Source organism: Nyctereutes procyonoides, unplaced genomic scaffold, assembly GCF_905146905.1.
Source record: "Nyctereutes procyonoides isolate TBG_1078 unplaced genomic scaffold, NYPRO_anot_genome, whole genome shotgun sequence".
Taxonomy (NCBI): Eukaryota; Metazoa; Chordata; class Mammalia; order Carnivora; family Canidae; genus Nyctereutes; species Nyctereutes procyonoides.
Window position 1 is genome coordinate 12,273,103 of NW_026575148.1, and position 17,389 is coordinate 12,290,491.

General features: G+C 32.7%; 1 protein-coding gene across 1 annotated transcript in view; it reads right to left on the reverse strand.

Moving 5' to 3' along the window:
• Positions 1-281: 281 nt before the first annotated feature.
• SLCO4C1 (solute carrier organic anion transporter family member 4C1) overlaps positions 282-17,389 on the reverse strand; it is a 77,382-nt gene continuing 60,274 nt past the window's right edge. Inside the window, exons 9-13 of the mRNA XM_055312864.1 lie at positions 16,191-16,344; positions 13,755-13,945; positions 12,219-12,283; positions 10,215-10,352; positions 282-2,036 (exon numbers count right to left, since the gene is read on the reverse strand). Coding sequence (XP_055168839.1) covers positions 1,876-2,036; positions 10,215-10,352; positions 12,219-12,283; positions 13,755-13,945; positions 16,191-16,344 — 709 coding nt within the window. The 3' untranslated portion in view covers positions 282-1,875. The remainder of the gene's footprint in view (positions 2,037-10,214; positions 10,353-12,218; positions 12,284-13,754; positions 13,946-16,190; positions 16,345-17,389) is intronic.

Below are 17,389 nucleotides of genomic sequence, written 5' to 3' on the forward strand. Positions count from 1 at the left end.
TTGAAAATCTGTGCCATTTAATAAGGTTAAACATTTAACAATCTAGTACAAATATTCTCATTTTTAAAAAGATACACATATGCATTTTATACAATTGTTTAAATTAAATACTAAAGGACAATAGAGCTAAAATTGTCCTTATATTTTTCAATTTACAGAGTTAAATCAATTGTATACAGTTCTTTCCATGTATAAGAATTTTACATTTGTATGTCCTACAATTAAGAAAATCTAAATCTTAAAAATAAGTTTTAAGACATATATCCAATTATGTATAAAAATCACTGCAAGTCAATTTATAGATTCACGCTTACTTTTAAAATCATATAAATCGTGAAAAAATATACTATGAAAAATTTTGTTCTTTATTAAAGTAGGATATCAATACATATAACCTAGTTGATCCAAAAGTATAAATAATGTTTATAAATTATAGTAGTGTCTACACTGCCCTGTCATGAAAGGAGGTATTCTTTGTAAATATGTATGAGTCTGACTTCCTTCAAGTGGTGAAATTATTTTCACTTTACCTATTTTCATTAAGTTTGTAAAAATGTATCATCTTATAAAATTGAGTACACTGACTACAATGAAACTCTTCATAACTAAAAAAATTATGAAATGAATGCCAATTATTAAGCAACTTGCTCATTAAACTATTTGTATATATAGGGTGATTTTTTTTCTTCCCTCTAAATTAAATATGAACTTAACACTTCCCTTATTCAGTAAAATTCTTGACCAAGTAGAAGCTTTTTGTTTTTTTGTTGTTGTTCACTGATCTATTTCTTCCACATTCTGGGTCAACATTGGCTTAAATCTGAGCTAAAGAAATGGGAGTGTTATGTTATTCAATATGAGAAATACTTTATCTTTCAAATAAATGATCAATTAAAGAGTTCCGTAACACTAATACATGCCTACCATGAGCAAAGCACTCTTTTAGATACTATTAATAACATACTAGACGGCAAATTTTTAAAATGAGAAAAACTAAATTACTGAGTATGTGAACACTGATCAACAGTTCATTAAGAAATCTTTCAAAGAAAACCAATAAAATGCACCTAAGCCATTAAAAAAAAATCTTTTCATATGTAATTGGCACTTTACTGAATCTGGTACTTTGTCCTGGAGGACGTATAATTGAATAATACTGTCTTGGAATCATTAAAAGAAAGTTAAAAATAAGCAAGATCAGCAAATTACCTCCTGGAATTCTTGAGTAAAGTGAAAATATGCATATACAACACTATTTCTGAATTCACTATAGATTGGGACACAAAGAAGATGATTATATTTTAATCGTTCTGTAAACCTTTGTAATAAAGGACAGACTAGGTGCATATAAATTTAAAAACAAAATGTCTAGTTTTAAAGTCATGAGTTTTCAGTAATAGTTCTCAAAAATCATCACATAAATTTAATTAGTTTACATTTTTATACCATATATTTTCTAAATAAGCTCAAACTACTGGCAATGATAAGTAAAATAAAACAAGTTGCAAGAAGAATAGAAATTATTATTTTTAAAATGTAAACTTTTAACTAATAATTGGCTTTTTTTCTAATTTAGTTTATTAATTTGTTATTTCATACTTGGACAATGGGAAACGTGTGTGTATGTGTGCACATGCATGCACATGCATGAATGTGTGTGTATTCTGAGGTTTTTGGTGGGCTCTGAAGGCACAAGTCTGTTTCTTACATTAAAACAAAACAAGTCCATAAATGTACAGAAAACACATTTAATTATAAAATGCCAACTTTTAAAATATGATTGTCCATATTGGGTAGATAATGCTGCAATGGCAATGTGCACTCTTGGAAATGATGGCCAATTTTCCAGCTGTAAAACAGTCTCCTTTTTCTATTTCATCCTTCATTTCCTGCATTGTTGAGATCACATTCTACTGAAACAGTACTCACAACTGTATTCTGATTTTGAAATGATACATCTGTGTCTAATGGTGGAGGCTTATACAAAAAGACTGCAAACCCATTGAAGAAAATGGTGATAGTTTTACAAGTAACACCTAAATATAAAAACAAAAATTAATCATGCATTTAGGCCTTTAAGTATCACAAAAAATTAATTCTGAGAAATTCTTCACAGAAACCCACTTTAAAGAGCAGTAGTAGATAGGCATTATAGATCTATGTTTTAAATTTTTAAAATTTTAGAAAGGTGGTATTCTTCAGTAAAACATTTCTATACAACCCAATGAAGCAGGCTTTAATTTTCTTTCCAAACATTAAAAATGTACAATAATTACTCTTTTCTTGGTTATGATTGTACATTCTAATAAAGTAAGTATTGCATACAATTAAATAAATCTATGTTCCACTTCTAATTTTATTAACACATCATATGTATAAAAGTTGTAAGAAATGAAGTCAATGACAAAATAAAATAGCTTATAATATCCTTGAACCTAAAAAATGAGTTGTGGAATGATCAAGTCCATGATGGAAAATAATTCTAAAAATAAAAAGGCTTTGGGGTTCTTAGGAGAAAGCCTCCACAAAATGTATCACATTGAATACTCAACCAAATTTAAATATTGACTAAAAATGTGAACCAATGAGATTCACTTCACAAGCTTTGTTTTCAAAGGACTGTGATTTTGAGCTTGGCTTTATGAAAAGAAACTATTTCTTGCCAGAGTATAAGCATTTAAGTGACAGCTGAATAAACTAAATGGCCTTGCAGTATAGTTTCTGCAGTACCTAATTTGTGTTACCATTAGTATTTTACTCAAAATGTGTATTTGAAAAAAACAGGAATTCTCATTGAACTAAGCATCTATAGACTTACAGGAAAATTAATTACATAGGTACTATCATGACAATGTTTTTAGAAAATTTAAAGACATATATGATTTAGGGGAAAAAAATCTCACATTCATCACAGAGTAGGAAAAGGAACAATTCATTATCTCCGTCTTTTGGTCAAAAAGTATACACAAAACCAATTAAATAATTTTTAAATGCAAAAACACAGTGAATAAAGAGTGTTTCATAAGTAAAAGCATTGGAAAGATTAATTTTGCCTATTCTTGTCAATTTTTTCCCTCCAATTATATTTTTGGATTTACATATTTATTTCTTCAGTGGGTATTTCATTATTCTATCATCAAAAATTCCGACATCATTCTCTGGGTTGAAACACATTAAGATTAATAAGCTATCTTGATACATATGCCAAAATACAATCATAATCACCATGAAAATCACACATTATGTAATAATACATACATGTATGTTTGTGTGTATGTTTATTTAGAACATCTGTTTTTTTCTTAAATTATAATTGGTGTATAATTTATATTAGTTTCAGATGTACAAGAGTATTTTGATATTTTTAAACATTATGAAATGATCACCATAATAGGTCTAGTGACCACCTGTCTCCATTCAAAGTCCTTACAATATTACCATTTTTCATCTAAATTTTATCTTATTTTTTTAAAGAGAGAGCATGGGGGCGGGACTGAGAGAGAGGGAGAGAGAGAAACTTCAGCAAGTTTCAGGATCAGTGCAGAGCCCAACAGGGGGTTCGATTTCATAACCTTGAGATCATGACTTGAGCCAAAATCAAGAGTTAGATGCTTAACTGACGGAGGCACCCCTACAATTTTACTGACTATACATCTTATGCTATAGGTTACATCACTGTGACCTATTTTATGACTGGAAATTTGCACCTTTTGTTCCCTTTCATCTATTTTGCCCGTCGGCTCAATCATGCCCCTCTGTCAACCACCAGGTTGTTCTCTGTATCCATCAGTCTGTTTTGTTTTGTTTCATTTCTTTGGCTTTTTTAAATTCCATTTATAAATGAAATCATTTATGACTTGTCTTTCTCTACTTGACTTATGTCACTTAGCATAATACCATCTAGGTCCACTTATGGAATCACAAATAGTAAGATTTCATTCTTTTTATTGCCGAGTAATGTTCCACTGTATATATAAACCACATTTTCTTTATTCATCCATCTACCAGTGGACACTTAAATTACTTTCAGATATTATTATAAAAAATGCAGCAGTGAACACAGGGGTACATACATATATTTTTGGATTAGTGTTACTGTTTTTATCAGATAAATTCCCAGAAACATCCAGATGTAGAATTACTAGATCATATGGTAGTTCTATTTTTAATTTTCTGAGGAACTTCCACACTGTTTTCCATTCCTATAGACAGTGCATGAGAAAGATCCTTTTTCTCCAAATCTTTGCCAATACCCATTTGTTCTTTTTGATAATAGCCATTCTGACTGGTGTGAGGTGGCACCTCATTGTGGTTTTGATTTGCATCTCCCTGATGATGAAGGGTGGGAAGCATCTTTTTGTTTTATTTATTTATTTTTTATTTTTTTTAATAAATTAATTTTTATTGGTGTTCAATTTACCAACATACAGAATAACACCCAGTGCTCATTCCGTCAAGTGTCCCCCTCAGTGCCCGTCTTTTCATGCCACTGTTGGCCTTCTGGAGGTCTTCTTTGGAAAAATGTCTATCAGATCCTCTGCCCAGCTTTTAATCAGGTTGTTCACTTTTGTTGTTGTTGTTATTGAGTTGTGTAAGTTCTTAATAGAGTGTGGATATTAACCCTTTATTGGCCATCTCATTTCCAAGTTTGCCTTTTCATTTGTTGATGATTTCCTTCACTGTACAAAAAAGCTTTTTAGTTTGATGTGGACCCTTTGTCTATTTTTGCTTTGGTTTCCCTTGCCTGAAGAGACATATCCAAAGAAATATTGTTAAGGTCACTGTCAAAGAGCTTACTGTCTATGTTTTCTTCTAGTTTTATGGTTTCAGGTCTTGCAGTTAAGTTTTTAACATATGTCAAGTTTATTGTTGTGTATGGTGTAAGAAAGTGGTCCAATTTCATTCTTTTGTATGTAGCTGCCCAGTTTTCCCAGCACCCCATTTATTGAAGAGACTGTCTTTGCTCCATTGAATGTTCTTGCCTCCTTTATTGTGGATTAACTGAGCATATAAATGTGGGTTTACTACTGGGCTCTCTTTGGTGCAATTGTAAAAGGAATTGTCTTTTTTTTTTTTAAAGGAATTGTCTTAATCTCTCTTTCTCATATTGTGCTGTTAGTGTAGAGAAATGCAAACATTTCTGCATATTAATTTTGTATCCTGCAACCTTACTGAATTAATTTATTAGTTGCAACATTTTTTTTGGTGGATTTCCAACATTATGTTGAATAAAAGTAGCGAGAGGAAACATCCCTGTCATGTTCCTAATCTTGGAAGAAAAGCTTTTAGATTTTTATTGTTGAGTATTATGTTAGCTATAGGTTTGTCATATATGGTCTTTATTATGTTGAGGTATATTCCCTCTATACCTACTTCAGTAAGAGTTTTTATTACAAATGGATGTTGACTTTTTAACAATGTTTTTCCTTCAATTTCTAAGATTGAATTCTTTAAAATGTTGAGTTTTTAAAGATGTTTTTCCTTTGAATTCTGAGAAAAAATATATGTACTTTTTATCCTTCATTTTGTTAATGTCATGTGTCACGTTGACTGGTTTGTAAGTATTGAACAAACCTTGCATCCCTGGAATGAATCCCACTTAGTCACATTGTAAGATCCTTATAATACGTTGCTGAATTAATTTTGATATTTTGTTGAGGACTTTTGCATCTGCATTCATTGGGATACTGGCCTCTATTTTCTCTTTTGTAGTATCTTTGTCTGGTTTTAATATAAGGGTAATGCTGGGCTCACCAAATAAGTTTGGAAGTGTTCCTTCCTCTTCAATTTCCTTGGAATAATTTGATAAGGATCCACATTAATTATTTAAATCCTTGGTAAAATTCACCTGTGAAGCCATCTGGAACTGGATCTTTGTTTGGCAGTTTTTTGATTATTGATTTAATTTCATCACCAGCAACTGGCCTATTTTCTATTCAGATTTTCTACTTCTTCAAGATTTAGCCTTGAAGATTATATGTTTCTAGGAATTTATCCATTACTTCTGGGTTGACTAATTTGATAGTGTATAATCATTCATAATATTCTCTTATGATCCTTTGTATTTCTGTGGTGTCCATTGTAATTTTTCTTCCATCATTTCTGATTTTCTCTGTTAGGCTCTCTCTCTTTTTTCTGATGAGTCTAGTTAAAAGCCTGTTGATTTTGTTGATTTTTTCTAAGAACCAGCTCTTAGTTTCACTGATCATTTATATTGCTTTTTTAGTCTTTATTTCATTTATTTTTGTCTTGATCTTTATTATTTTCTTCCTTCTAGGAAGAAAGCTAAACTTTGGGCTTTGTTTTTTCTTCTTTTTCTAATTCCCTTAAATGTAAAATTAGATTGTTTGAGATTTTTATTGTTTTTTAATGTAGGCCTGTATCTGTATGACTACAAACTTCCCTTTTATAACTGTGCTGCATTCCAAATATTCTGGAACATTGTATTTCCATTTTTATTTTTCTCCAGCTATTTTTTAAATTTTTCTTTTGATTTTTTTTCTTTGATCCACTGGGTTGTTCAGTAGCACGTTTTTAAATCTTCACATATTAGTGTATTTTCTAGTTTTCTTCTTGTAACTGATTTCTAGTTTTATATTTTTTGTCAGAAAATATGCCTGATATAATTTGAATCTTCTCAAATTTATTAAGACTAATTTGTGACCTTGCATATGATCTATTCTGGAGACTGTCCCATGTGCACTTGAAAAGAATGTGTATTGTGCTGTTTTGGAATGGAATATTCTCTATATATTTATTAGGTCCATCTGATCCAGATAAGGCTACAGTTATCTTATTGATTTTTTTATTTGGATGATCTATCTATTGATAAGTGAGGTATTAAAGGCCCTACTATTATTGTATTACTGCCTAGATCTCCGCTTACTACTGTTTTGCTTTATGTATTTATGTGTTACTATGTTGGGTTTACAAATGCTGTTACATTGATTCCTTTATCATTATGTAATGCCCTTTTTTTGTCTTTTCTTACCATCTTTGTTTTAAAGTCTATTTTATCTGAATAAGTATTACTATTCCAGCTTTGTTTTCATTTTCATGGAATGTCTTTTTCTATCCCTTCACTTTCAGTCTTTCACCAGCTTTAGACTGCGAGTCTCTTACAGGAAGCATATACAAGGGTCTTGTTTTTTAATCCATTTAGCCACTCTGTCTTCTGATTACAGAATTTAGTTCATTTATATTTAAAGCAATTATTGATAGGTATGTACTTACTGCCATTTTGTTAACTGTTTTCTGGCTGTTTTGTAGTTCCTCTATGATCCTTTACTTATTCTCTTTCTCTCTTCTCCTGTGGTTTATTTTCTTTATTGTTATGTTTACATTTCCTTCTTGAATTTACTATAATTATTTTATGTGTGTGGTTATCATGAAGTTCACATACAATATGTATTTAACAATCTCTTTTAAGCTGATAACTTAATTTTGAACACAAAAGTCTGATACTTTTACTTGTACCCCTCATGTTTTAGATTTTTAATGACACATTTTATATATTTTTTAAGTTCCCTTAACTAATAATTGTATTTTAAACTAACTTTACTAATTTTGTCTTTTACCCTTATAATTTGCTTTATTAGAGGCTGATCTACTACCTTTATTATTTATTTACCTTAACTGCTGAGATTTTTATTTTCATGTGTTATTAGATGCCTTTCTTTTTTAGCTTAGAGAAGTCCCTTCAGCATTTCTTATAAGGTCAGGGGTGATAAACTTCCTCCTTAGCTTTTGCTTACATGGAAGACTCTTCATCTCTCTTTCAATTCTGAATGATAACCTTGCTGGGTAGAGTATTCTTGTTAATTTTTTTTTTTTTCCTTTCAGTGTTCTGAATATGCTATTCCACTTCTTTCTGGCCTATGCAGTTTCTGCTGAAAAATCTTCCGATAACCTTATTGGGTTTCCCATATATGTAATTTTTTCTGCTTGCTGCTTTTTAGATTCTCTCTTTATCTTTATCATTTTAATTATGATTGGTTTTGGTATATTTCTCTTTGGGTTCATCTTATTTAGAACTCTCTGGGATTTCTGGACCTGGATGTCTGTTTCCTTCTCAATTAGGGAAGTTTTCAGTCATTATTTTTTCAAATAATTTTTGTAGCCTTTTTCTCCCACTTCTCCTTATGGGGCCCTTAAAATGCAAATGTTATTCCACCTGATGCTGTTCCAGAAGTTCCTTAAGGTATCTCATCTTTTAATTCTATTTTCATTTTGCTGTTGTTTTTCATTGCTGTCTTATAGCTCACTAATTCATGCCTCTAATTCATCTATTCTACCATTGAACCCCCTAGATTATTTTTTAGTTCAGTTATAACTTATGTTTTGTACTTTCTTATATTTTCTACCCTTTTTTTTAAGTTCTCACTGTGTTCATCCATTCTTTTCCCAAAATTGGTAAGCATATTTATGACCATTGTTGAACTCTTTATCAAGTAGATTGCTTATCACCCTTTCCTTAAGGGTTTTTTTTTTTTTTTTCTGAGATTTGCTTTGTTCTTTGGTTTGGAATCTGCCTTCTCATTTTGCCTGTCCTCTCTGTCTATTAGGTATAATGACTACCTCTTTCAATCTTGAGATAGTGGACTTGTGTAAGACCCAACCATTTCATGTTGCCCAAAACCACAATATCCCCTGGTTACAGAGCTAGGCTCTCTATGGATGATATCCCTCATGTAGTCTGCATGTCCTAGCTACCTATAATAGAGACACAGCTGCTGTATGGGGTAGGTGGGGCTCAGGGTGCTCAGCCAGCCCCCAGGGTGCTCAGTTTCAGCTTGGTGGGGTTGGGGTGTTCACCTGACCCAGTTGCAGCTTGTCTGCTACATTGGGAGGGTGGAGCTCAGGGAACCTACCCATCTGTTTGCATCTTGGCTGCTGAATGAGGATGGGGCTCAGGAAGCTTCCCCATACTAGTTGTGAGGTAGATGAGCTAAAGATTATTTTCCCAGTCTACTTATAGTATAGGGTGGACAGAGGATGCCCTCTGGTGCTATCAGGTAAAAGAAGTGCATGGAAAATGGCAGTCATTGATTCTGACACCATAAGTTAGGATGAGACTGTAAAAGTGGTGCCAATCAGGGCTTCTGTCTCTGGATAGAGTCCCTGTAGGCTCCTGCCTCTCTAGTAGTCACTTTAAAATTAGTAAATGGGTCTTCTGTCTCATAATCTGGATGTTTTTCATTCTATTACTTTTGTGCTGGATCTCAGGATAAGTGGGTTTGCACATGAACCCTTTAAGAGTGGGACCTCTGTTCCCTATAGTTCTGTGTTTCTCTTGGTATTAATTCCTATTGATTTTCAAACCCAGATGTTTGGAGATCTTGTATTTCTAGTGTCAGTCCTTTGGGTCAGGGTGCCTGTTGTGGGACTCAAACCTTTCATTCACTGAGGAAGTGCTCTTTATTTTTGGGATCCCTCTCAATTGTGGAGTTATGTCTGGGGCAAGATCGTACACAAAGCCATGTCTCTGCCTTTCCTACTTCAGTGTGGGGTTTTTTTGTCCTTGGTTATGGGGTGCTGTGTCCAATGTTGAGATCCTTTTCTTTAGAAATTATTCTCTATATAGTTATAAATATGTTGCCCATGAGAGGAGATGAGTTCTGGGTTCTCCTGTGCCACTGTCTTGAAACCTCTACTTCTATTTCAATTTAAATATATTAATTCTTTAGGTTGTTTTAAATTTTTAGATATTAACTCTTACAAAATAGATACATTGGTCTACTTCCTCAATCTTCATTGTCATTTATTGCTTAACCAAGACTATCCAAGACAGACCACGAAGGCAAAAAGGGTTAAACATCACAGCTAACCTGTTAAGCTATAAAATAATTTCTTACAACACACTTTAGAGCCAAAAGATACTTTTCTACCTCAGCTCTAAGTGCTTTCCAAACCCCAGGTAACTAGAAGACAATCATTCCAGAGAGTTTCTCAGAATTGTCTTTTAACTTTTTGTAGAAGTTCAAAAAAACTTTTGAAAGAGGTTGTTAAAAAAAGTGTATGTGATTTAATGAAAGCTAAAATGTTATTCTCTTCTACTTTAGACTGAGCCTTATAACTCATTAAAGCCTTTCATAACTTGTTGTGATAACTGATTTCTGCTTCATAATTATAGGATAGCATGGACTCAACATTACAAAACTTAAAAGTACTTAATTATTTCATCAATCTAAATTTATCAAGAAATCACCACTTACTTATAGCTACTAGCATATGGGCCATCTTGATGTTATTATAAATCCAGCAAGCTCCTTTAGCTCCACATTCATTAATATCCCACAGAATACATGTGCTGTCTATTGTGACACCAAATATAATTGGTCCAGGTATTGTGCCTAGAAGAATTATATGTGACATAAACAATCAGTAAATATTATAGTCTATAGTTAACAGGTTGTTATATACATAGTTATACATATATCTCATAAAAGTAAGACTAGGAATTAATCTGCCCATATACAAATCAATCAGGTTATATACAAATAAAAGAGATAAGAAGAAATACAGATAAAACACTAAATAATTATATAATTACTATATACTTCTAATCAATTCAAAGTTATTTTAATAAAAAAATGGCATATATTGGGTTAACACTTAGCTAAGTAAATATTTTAATCCAGTTTTTCTAATTTAATGAATGTGCCTTTGAAATTAGCTATTCTTTTTTTTGAGATTTATTTTAAAAAGAGAAAGAGAGTGAATGCAGGGATGGGGAGAGGGAGAGAGAAACTTTAGCAGACTCTTCATTGAGCTCAGAGCCTGACATGGTGCTTGACCTCATGACCCTGAGATTAGGACCTGAGCCAAAAACAAGAGTTGGATGCTTAGCTGACTGAGCCACTCAGGGGCACTAACTATTCTACTTTTAAAATATCAAAAGTATTGATGTATAATATAAGTGCTGAACTACAGCATATGTGTTATGTGTATGTGCATGTGAATACATGAGAGTGTACATGTGTATGCACACATGTACACACAATCGTACTAACATACCTGGGAATATATCTTAAATCACACACCCTTTCCCTCACATGAAGTCATGAGGCACTAAACTTTCACATATTTAAAGAGTTTCCAACTGTTACAAGTCAAATATATTTCTTAGACAAAGATTTTAACTACTGGAGCACTTGGGTAGCTCAGTTTATTAAGCGTCTGCCTTTGGCTCAGGTCATGATGCCAGGATCCTGGGAACTAGCCCCATATCTGGCTCCCTGCTCAGTGGAGAGCCTGTTTCTCCCTCTCCCCTTGTTATCCCCTCTGCTTGTGTACTTGCTCTCATGCTCTCTGTCAAATAAATAAAGAAAATCTTAAAAAAAAAAAAGTTTCAACTACCTCCAGCATGACCTGCAGCATGATAGTGTCAAAAGAGCACTGGCGAGAGTAAGGATATCACTTCCCAGTCTCATTTTCACCAAGAATTGTGTACCTACGGGGAAATCTCTAAATCTCTCAGAGCCTTAATTTATTCATCTGAAAATGGAGAAATTGGTCCAGATGATCTCTAATGCTCCTGCTTTTGGTTTTCGTTTTTATAAATGATCTCAATATTATGTGTATAATATTGTAGGTATAATTATATAATTTTATGTATAATACAGTATTTCTGTCCTTCTATTTCTTCCTACATCTGGAACCTTATAATTTTTTCCATAAAATCTTCCATCAATTCTCAACTAGCCATAATATCTATGCCAAATTTTCATTAAAATATTTCAACTCACTAATTTTCATTGTTAATACAATATAATTATGTCCCAAATGGAGATAAATGCTGGGAGAAAAGGAATTACCATAGTTATAAATAAGATTTCATCATAATTTATGTTGGTACTAGGTTTTACATGAATAGAAAAAATGTATGTATTTTACTATGCTCTATTAAACAAGTGTTCATGATCTTATGTTGTATTTTAAATAAATATGATATACTCTTTAAAGTTATATTTGTAACATAATTGAAAGCAACAGTTAACCAAACAGGTAGGTGAAAAGTAAAGTCATTATTTTCTTATGTGATACATAAATAATACGTCTTGAATATTAGAAAACAGCTTTCTTCAGTGACAATTATGTAGTTTTCCATGGCATTTAAATTAATTATTTTCTTGGCATACACCATAAACGAGTAAACCAATAACACTAATGGACAAAAATAACCAACAGTCACCAACGAATTAAGAAAAATGGCATACCTAATAGTCGAAGCAGCATAAACTGTATTCCCAATGCTAGGGACCGTTGCTTGTGATGAACACACCTGGAGATATCAAATACATATTAAACCAAAAGTGGCCGTATAGTATATTTGCTCTTTGAGCAAATTTATTTCTATGACTGCTTAGCATTTCTAGATTAAAGTAAATGTTATGTCCATTAAATAAACTATTTGTAACAGCTTATATACAGTTCAACCTTTCTGGAATTGTAAAAGAAGAAAAATGTTATGTGACCTAACACACTACAAATAATACCAAAAAATAGTCAGATAAAGTATAACAAATATATTGAACATGTATGAATTGTAATATGTAAAAAAGAAAATACATTTATTAATAAGACTTATTTTTTACTATCCTTTAAGTCACAAGCAAATAATTCCTATTCTAACTTACTGACTTTGAGACAGAGATCATACCTATGATATAAGGTACAAATTTGGGTCAGTGCAAAACAGTTGCTGAGGCTTAATCTGATTCAACAAGGATTCTTTTTTTTAATTTTTTTTTTATTTTTTATTTACTTAGGATAGTCAGAGAGAGAGAGAGGCAGAGACACAGGCAGAGGGAGAAGCAGGCTCCATGCACCGGGAGCCCGATGTGGGATTCGATCCCGGGTCTCCAGGATCGCGCCCTGGGCCAAAGGCAGGCGCCAAACCATTGCGCCACCCAGGGATCCCTCAACAAGGATTCTTTAAGTAATGATTATCAAAGATGAAAGCTACATGACGCTGGCACACAAGAGTTAGGAGATAAAAGAGATCAACATGCAGTTGAAAGGTGATGTAGATAATTTTTCAAAAACAAAGTTTTAAAAAAGCATTTTCTCAATTCTCTAAATAACTTGTATGTCCATGTAGGATAATATTAACAGACTATTTAATACTTTTGGACAGAATTTCTAAAATTTCTACTTGACAAAAAAGTATGTGAAAAAGTAGTATAAGGGAACGAAAACTGAAGAATAAAAAAGCTAGAGTTTGTTAGGAAAGACATAGATAGGCTGATGACCTTATGAAAAGGCAGAAAAAATATTTTTATCAAGTGACGTAGAAGGAGAAAGAGCAATTTGAAATCTTAAAACACTGCTCAGAGCCAGGTGGCAGTTAGCTTCTCATCTAGTAGAGCACTGTTTACAGGAAGGCTGAATAAAATTCTGTCATTCTGACTCTGACACATGTGGAATGCACTTTATTTTCATAATGCTTAAATACAGTCAAACAGCTTAAACTGAAGCCTCATGAAAGAGGCAGATAAACTAAAATCAGGTATATTCCATATAGGCAATATTAAGACATTTTTATATGATCATATTTAAACCTCATTCACCTATGGTTCAATGAAGTAGAACTTCATTAGGGTAGAGTCCAATGCCATAGAACTAGTGACCTTATAAGAACCAAATTACGATTGGAACCAATGGTCAGTATAAACCCCAAATGAATCCTTGAGTCCATTTTCTATTCACCCAACATGTCTTAGGAACGGCAAATTTCACAATATAATATATACCTTAGGATGGACACAGTTATAGGAGTACCAGCCATAAATGTAAAGACAATTGTAGCAAACAAAATGCCAAGGAATATAGGCAAGTTTGCACAGCGATTTTCACATTTTCCAGCTTTAGCTTCAAAATCAAAACTTGCCAAAGTAGGTGTTATTTCTACATTCCTCTCAATACAGGAACAGTTGTGATATACCTAGAAATAGTAGACAAGAAAATACTGAAAGTACTTATCTTGAAAATATATATTTTTAAAATATTTATGTTAGAGAAAAAGAGTGAGAAAGGGGGAAGGGAAAGAGTGAGAAGGAGAGAGAGAATCCTCAAGCAGACTCCCCACTGAGCACAAAGCCCAACATGGGGCTTAATCCCAGAACCCTGGGATCATGACCTGAGGTGAAATCCAGAGTCAGTAATTTAACAGATTGAGCCATCTAGGTGCCCCTCTTGAAAATATATTTTATCATTTTAAGTGATCTCTATACATGGCAAACACTTTACATAGTCTTGATCTATACATAATAAATAATGCTGGGAAGGAGTAATTAACACTTAAAAAATTAAGCAAAAATTAAGAAAATAAGGGGTCATATTTTATGGCCCATATTTGAGTTTTGTGTTCATTGTCTCAAGTTGTAACCTATTATTGACTCTTGACTTATGAAATAAATTGACAAGAATAAACAATTACCAGTTCTCACATTCTAAACTACTTTTAATGGATCATAATTGTTCAAATAGTTTTCCATTATAGAAGACAAAGAAGCAGGGAGAGTGACAATCTATCTACACTAGTTTCAAAAGACAAACACTGTAATTTTAACAAGTGCACAGTAAAATAGACTAATACATCATAATTCTCTGGGGGGGAAAAAGTCCTACTTTCAACTAAACCACTATAACTTTCTGAACTTTTTGTAACTGCTTTACTAAAAGTAAACTGTATATCTTCTAGGATGACACGACAATCAAAAACTTGAAGTTATTACTTCATTATCCAAAAGGTTATTTTATATATAAGCATAAAATATTAACTATTTAATATATACATATTTAATTAATAATATAAAGTGTTAGAAGGAAACATGTTAAAAGATCACAAGTATAACTTTCAAAGGAAAAGAACTGAGAGTTTAAGAAGTTCATTAGGCATAACTATTTTTTAAAGATTTTTTATATCTCAATTCTATCCTTACTATAAATCTTTTTACAAGTCTAACTCCTCAATAAAAGTCATATTAAAGCCAAAGAAGTCAAAGGAAATCATTCTTTTATTATTCTGAAGGGCAGAAATCTTTTTTTATTTTTTAGTGCTAAAGTCAGTCTAGTGCTAAAGTCCTGGGATCGAGTCCCGCGTCAGGCTCCCTGCGTGGAGCCTGCTTCTCCCTCTGCCTGTGTCTCGGCCCTCTTTCTCTCTCTGTGTCTCTCATGAATAAATAAATAAAATCTTTTAAAAACAATAAAAATAATAAAAATCTGTAAGTTAAATAATATGAAAAAATGTACATTGTTTCTCATATTCTCACACCTGCAGGAAGGAGTGACGAATATAGTAGGAGTACCTAACTGTATTTATTGCACATAAAATCATTAAAGATATATGTATATGTGTACACACAATACATAGATTTATGTGTGTATGTATGAACATGCAAACGTGCATAACCACACGTTATAACCAACAAATATATCCATGTTGGTTTTAGAAGAAATCTAAAGTAATTTTATGGATCATTCCAATTATCTATTTATACTTATTTACATAGAAATCTTTTCCTGCAATCTTAAACTTCTCTTTGTATGGGAAAAGGAATGCCATTTCATGATTCTACGTTTCAAATAGTCAAGATTGTGCTCTTTTGTCACGCATTTCTTATTTATCTTATTCATTGTGATCCCTTATTAATGTATAACATTATGTGCTACCAATAATTTGAATGTCATTTTTCCCCAAAATTCTTAAATTTAGCTAACATGAAATCTTTAGATTGTAGATGTAGTACAATAAAATTCTATTGGACTCTCTTAAACCATTTCATTTTTTAAAAAATCCTATGTAGGTAAACTAATATGCATTCTAATCTAGAATTAAAAGTAAATTTGTATTTGAGAATTAATTAATTTGGCTGAGAAAAAATAAAATATAAAAAGGTAAATAATATTTCACTCTTATTTCACTCCACTTTGCCTGAGCTCTACCCTTTTAACCAATTTAAAGCATTCAATACATTATTGTTGACAATAGGCACAATGTTGTACAGCAGATCTCTAGAGTTTATTCATCTAACTTGACTGAAACTTTATGTCTGGCTTCTGAATGGCCCCTCCTGGGCAGCAAGGAAGAACTAGAACCACTAAATTCCACTAGAGGGATAAAGATGGCCATCCATAAATATACAAAGACACTGCCTCATTAAAGTAAAGCAGAAGACACGAGTTACCTTTGGATGTCTTTTTGAAGTAGAATTTGCACAACCTGCAAAGCAGGGAGAAAAATACTGGATTCCATCTCCTCCGCAGATAGGATAATAATATGATCTCAAGCAGTGACAATTGCTATTACAAGGAGCGGTCAAGTTTCCCAGTTTTCCTGTCCTGTTAACAAGAAATTAAATGAGGGCAAATTATATGAATTGTAACTTTTAATGAACAGTTCAGAAGCCTTGCTATACCTTCCATTCAGTCATTTATTTACTCACTTAACACATATTTAATTACTGAATGAGTAAAACAAATAAAATGTCTGTCTTTTCACATAGAATTTAATTTCTTATGGGAGAGAGAGGAAGTACGAGCAATACTTGTATAACGCGTGCCAGTGATTAGAAAAACAGGCAGAGAAAGCAAATAAAGCAAGGTTTCTCATTTGGTACATTACTCTTTTTTTTTTTTTTTTTTTGTACATTACTCTTTCAAGGGGTGGTAAGGAGGAGAGTGCTGATTTTGTGGATTGTAGGATGCTTAGCAGCATCCCTGGTCTCTACCCACTAGATGCCAGTAACACTCCCTCAGTTATGACAACCAAAATTTCTACAGACATTGCCTAATTTCCCTGGGGTGTAGGCAAAAATTTAAGTCTAGAAGGATGAATAAAATAATGGTATTCAGCATACTCATATTATCAGTGGGAAAACTAGGGCCCAGAGAGATTAAATCACTTTTCCTGTCTTTGCCAAATATTCCTGGTTCCCAGGCTCAGTTGTGTTCCAGACTGCCTCTTAATAGGATGCAATATGTTTGTTAAGATAAAGGGTTACCCTAATCAAAGATATTTCTCGAGTCCCTATTTATTCATTCATTCAACCAATAAACTGAGCAAATGCTAGGCTGTATGCTAGGTATCAGGAATACAAAGCTGAGTAAGGTAGTTGCTGTCCTCAAAGATTTCACAGTCTAGGAGTAGAGATGGACACAGATAATTATACACTAATATGGTGAGTGGTTAAAAGTTTTTGCAAAATACACTTTAGAAGCATGGAAGAAAGAAAGGCAAAATTTGAGTGAGACTCTTTAGGAGCAAGGCACCTGGGTGGCTCACGGTTGAGCATCTGCCTTTGGCTCAGGGTGTGATCCCGGGGTCCAGGGATCGAGTCCTGCATCAGGCTCCCTGCAGGGGCTTGCTTCTCCCTCTGCCTGTGTC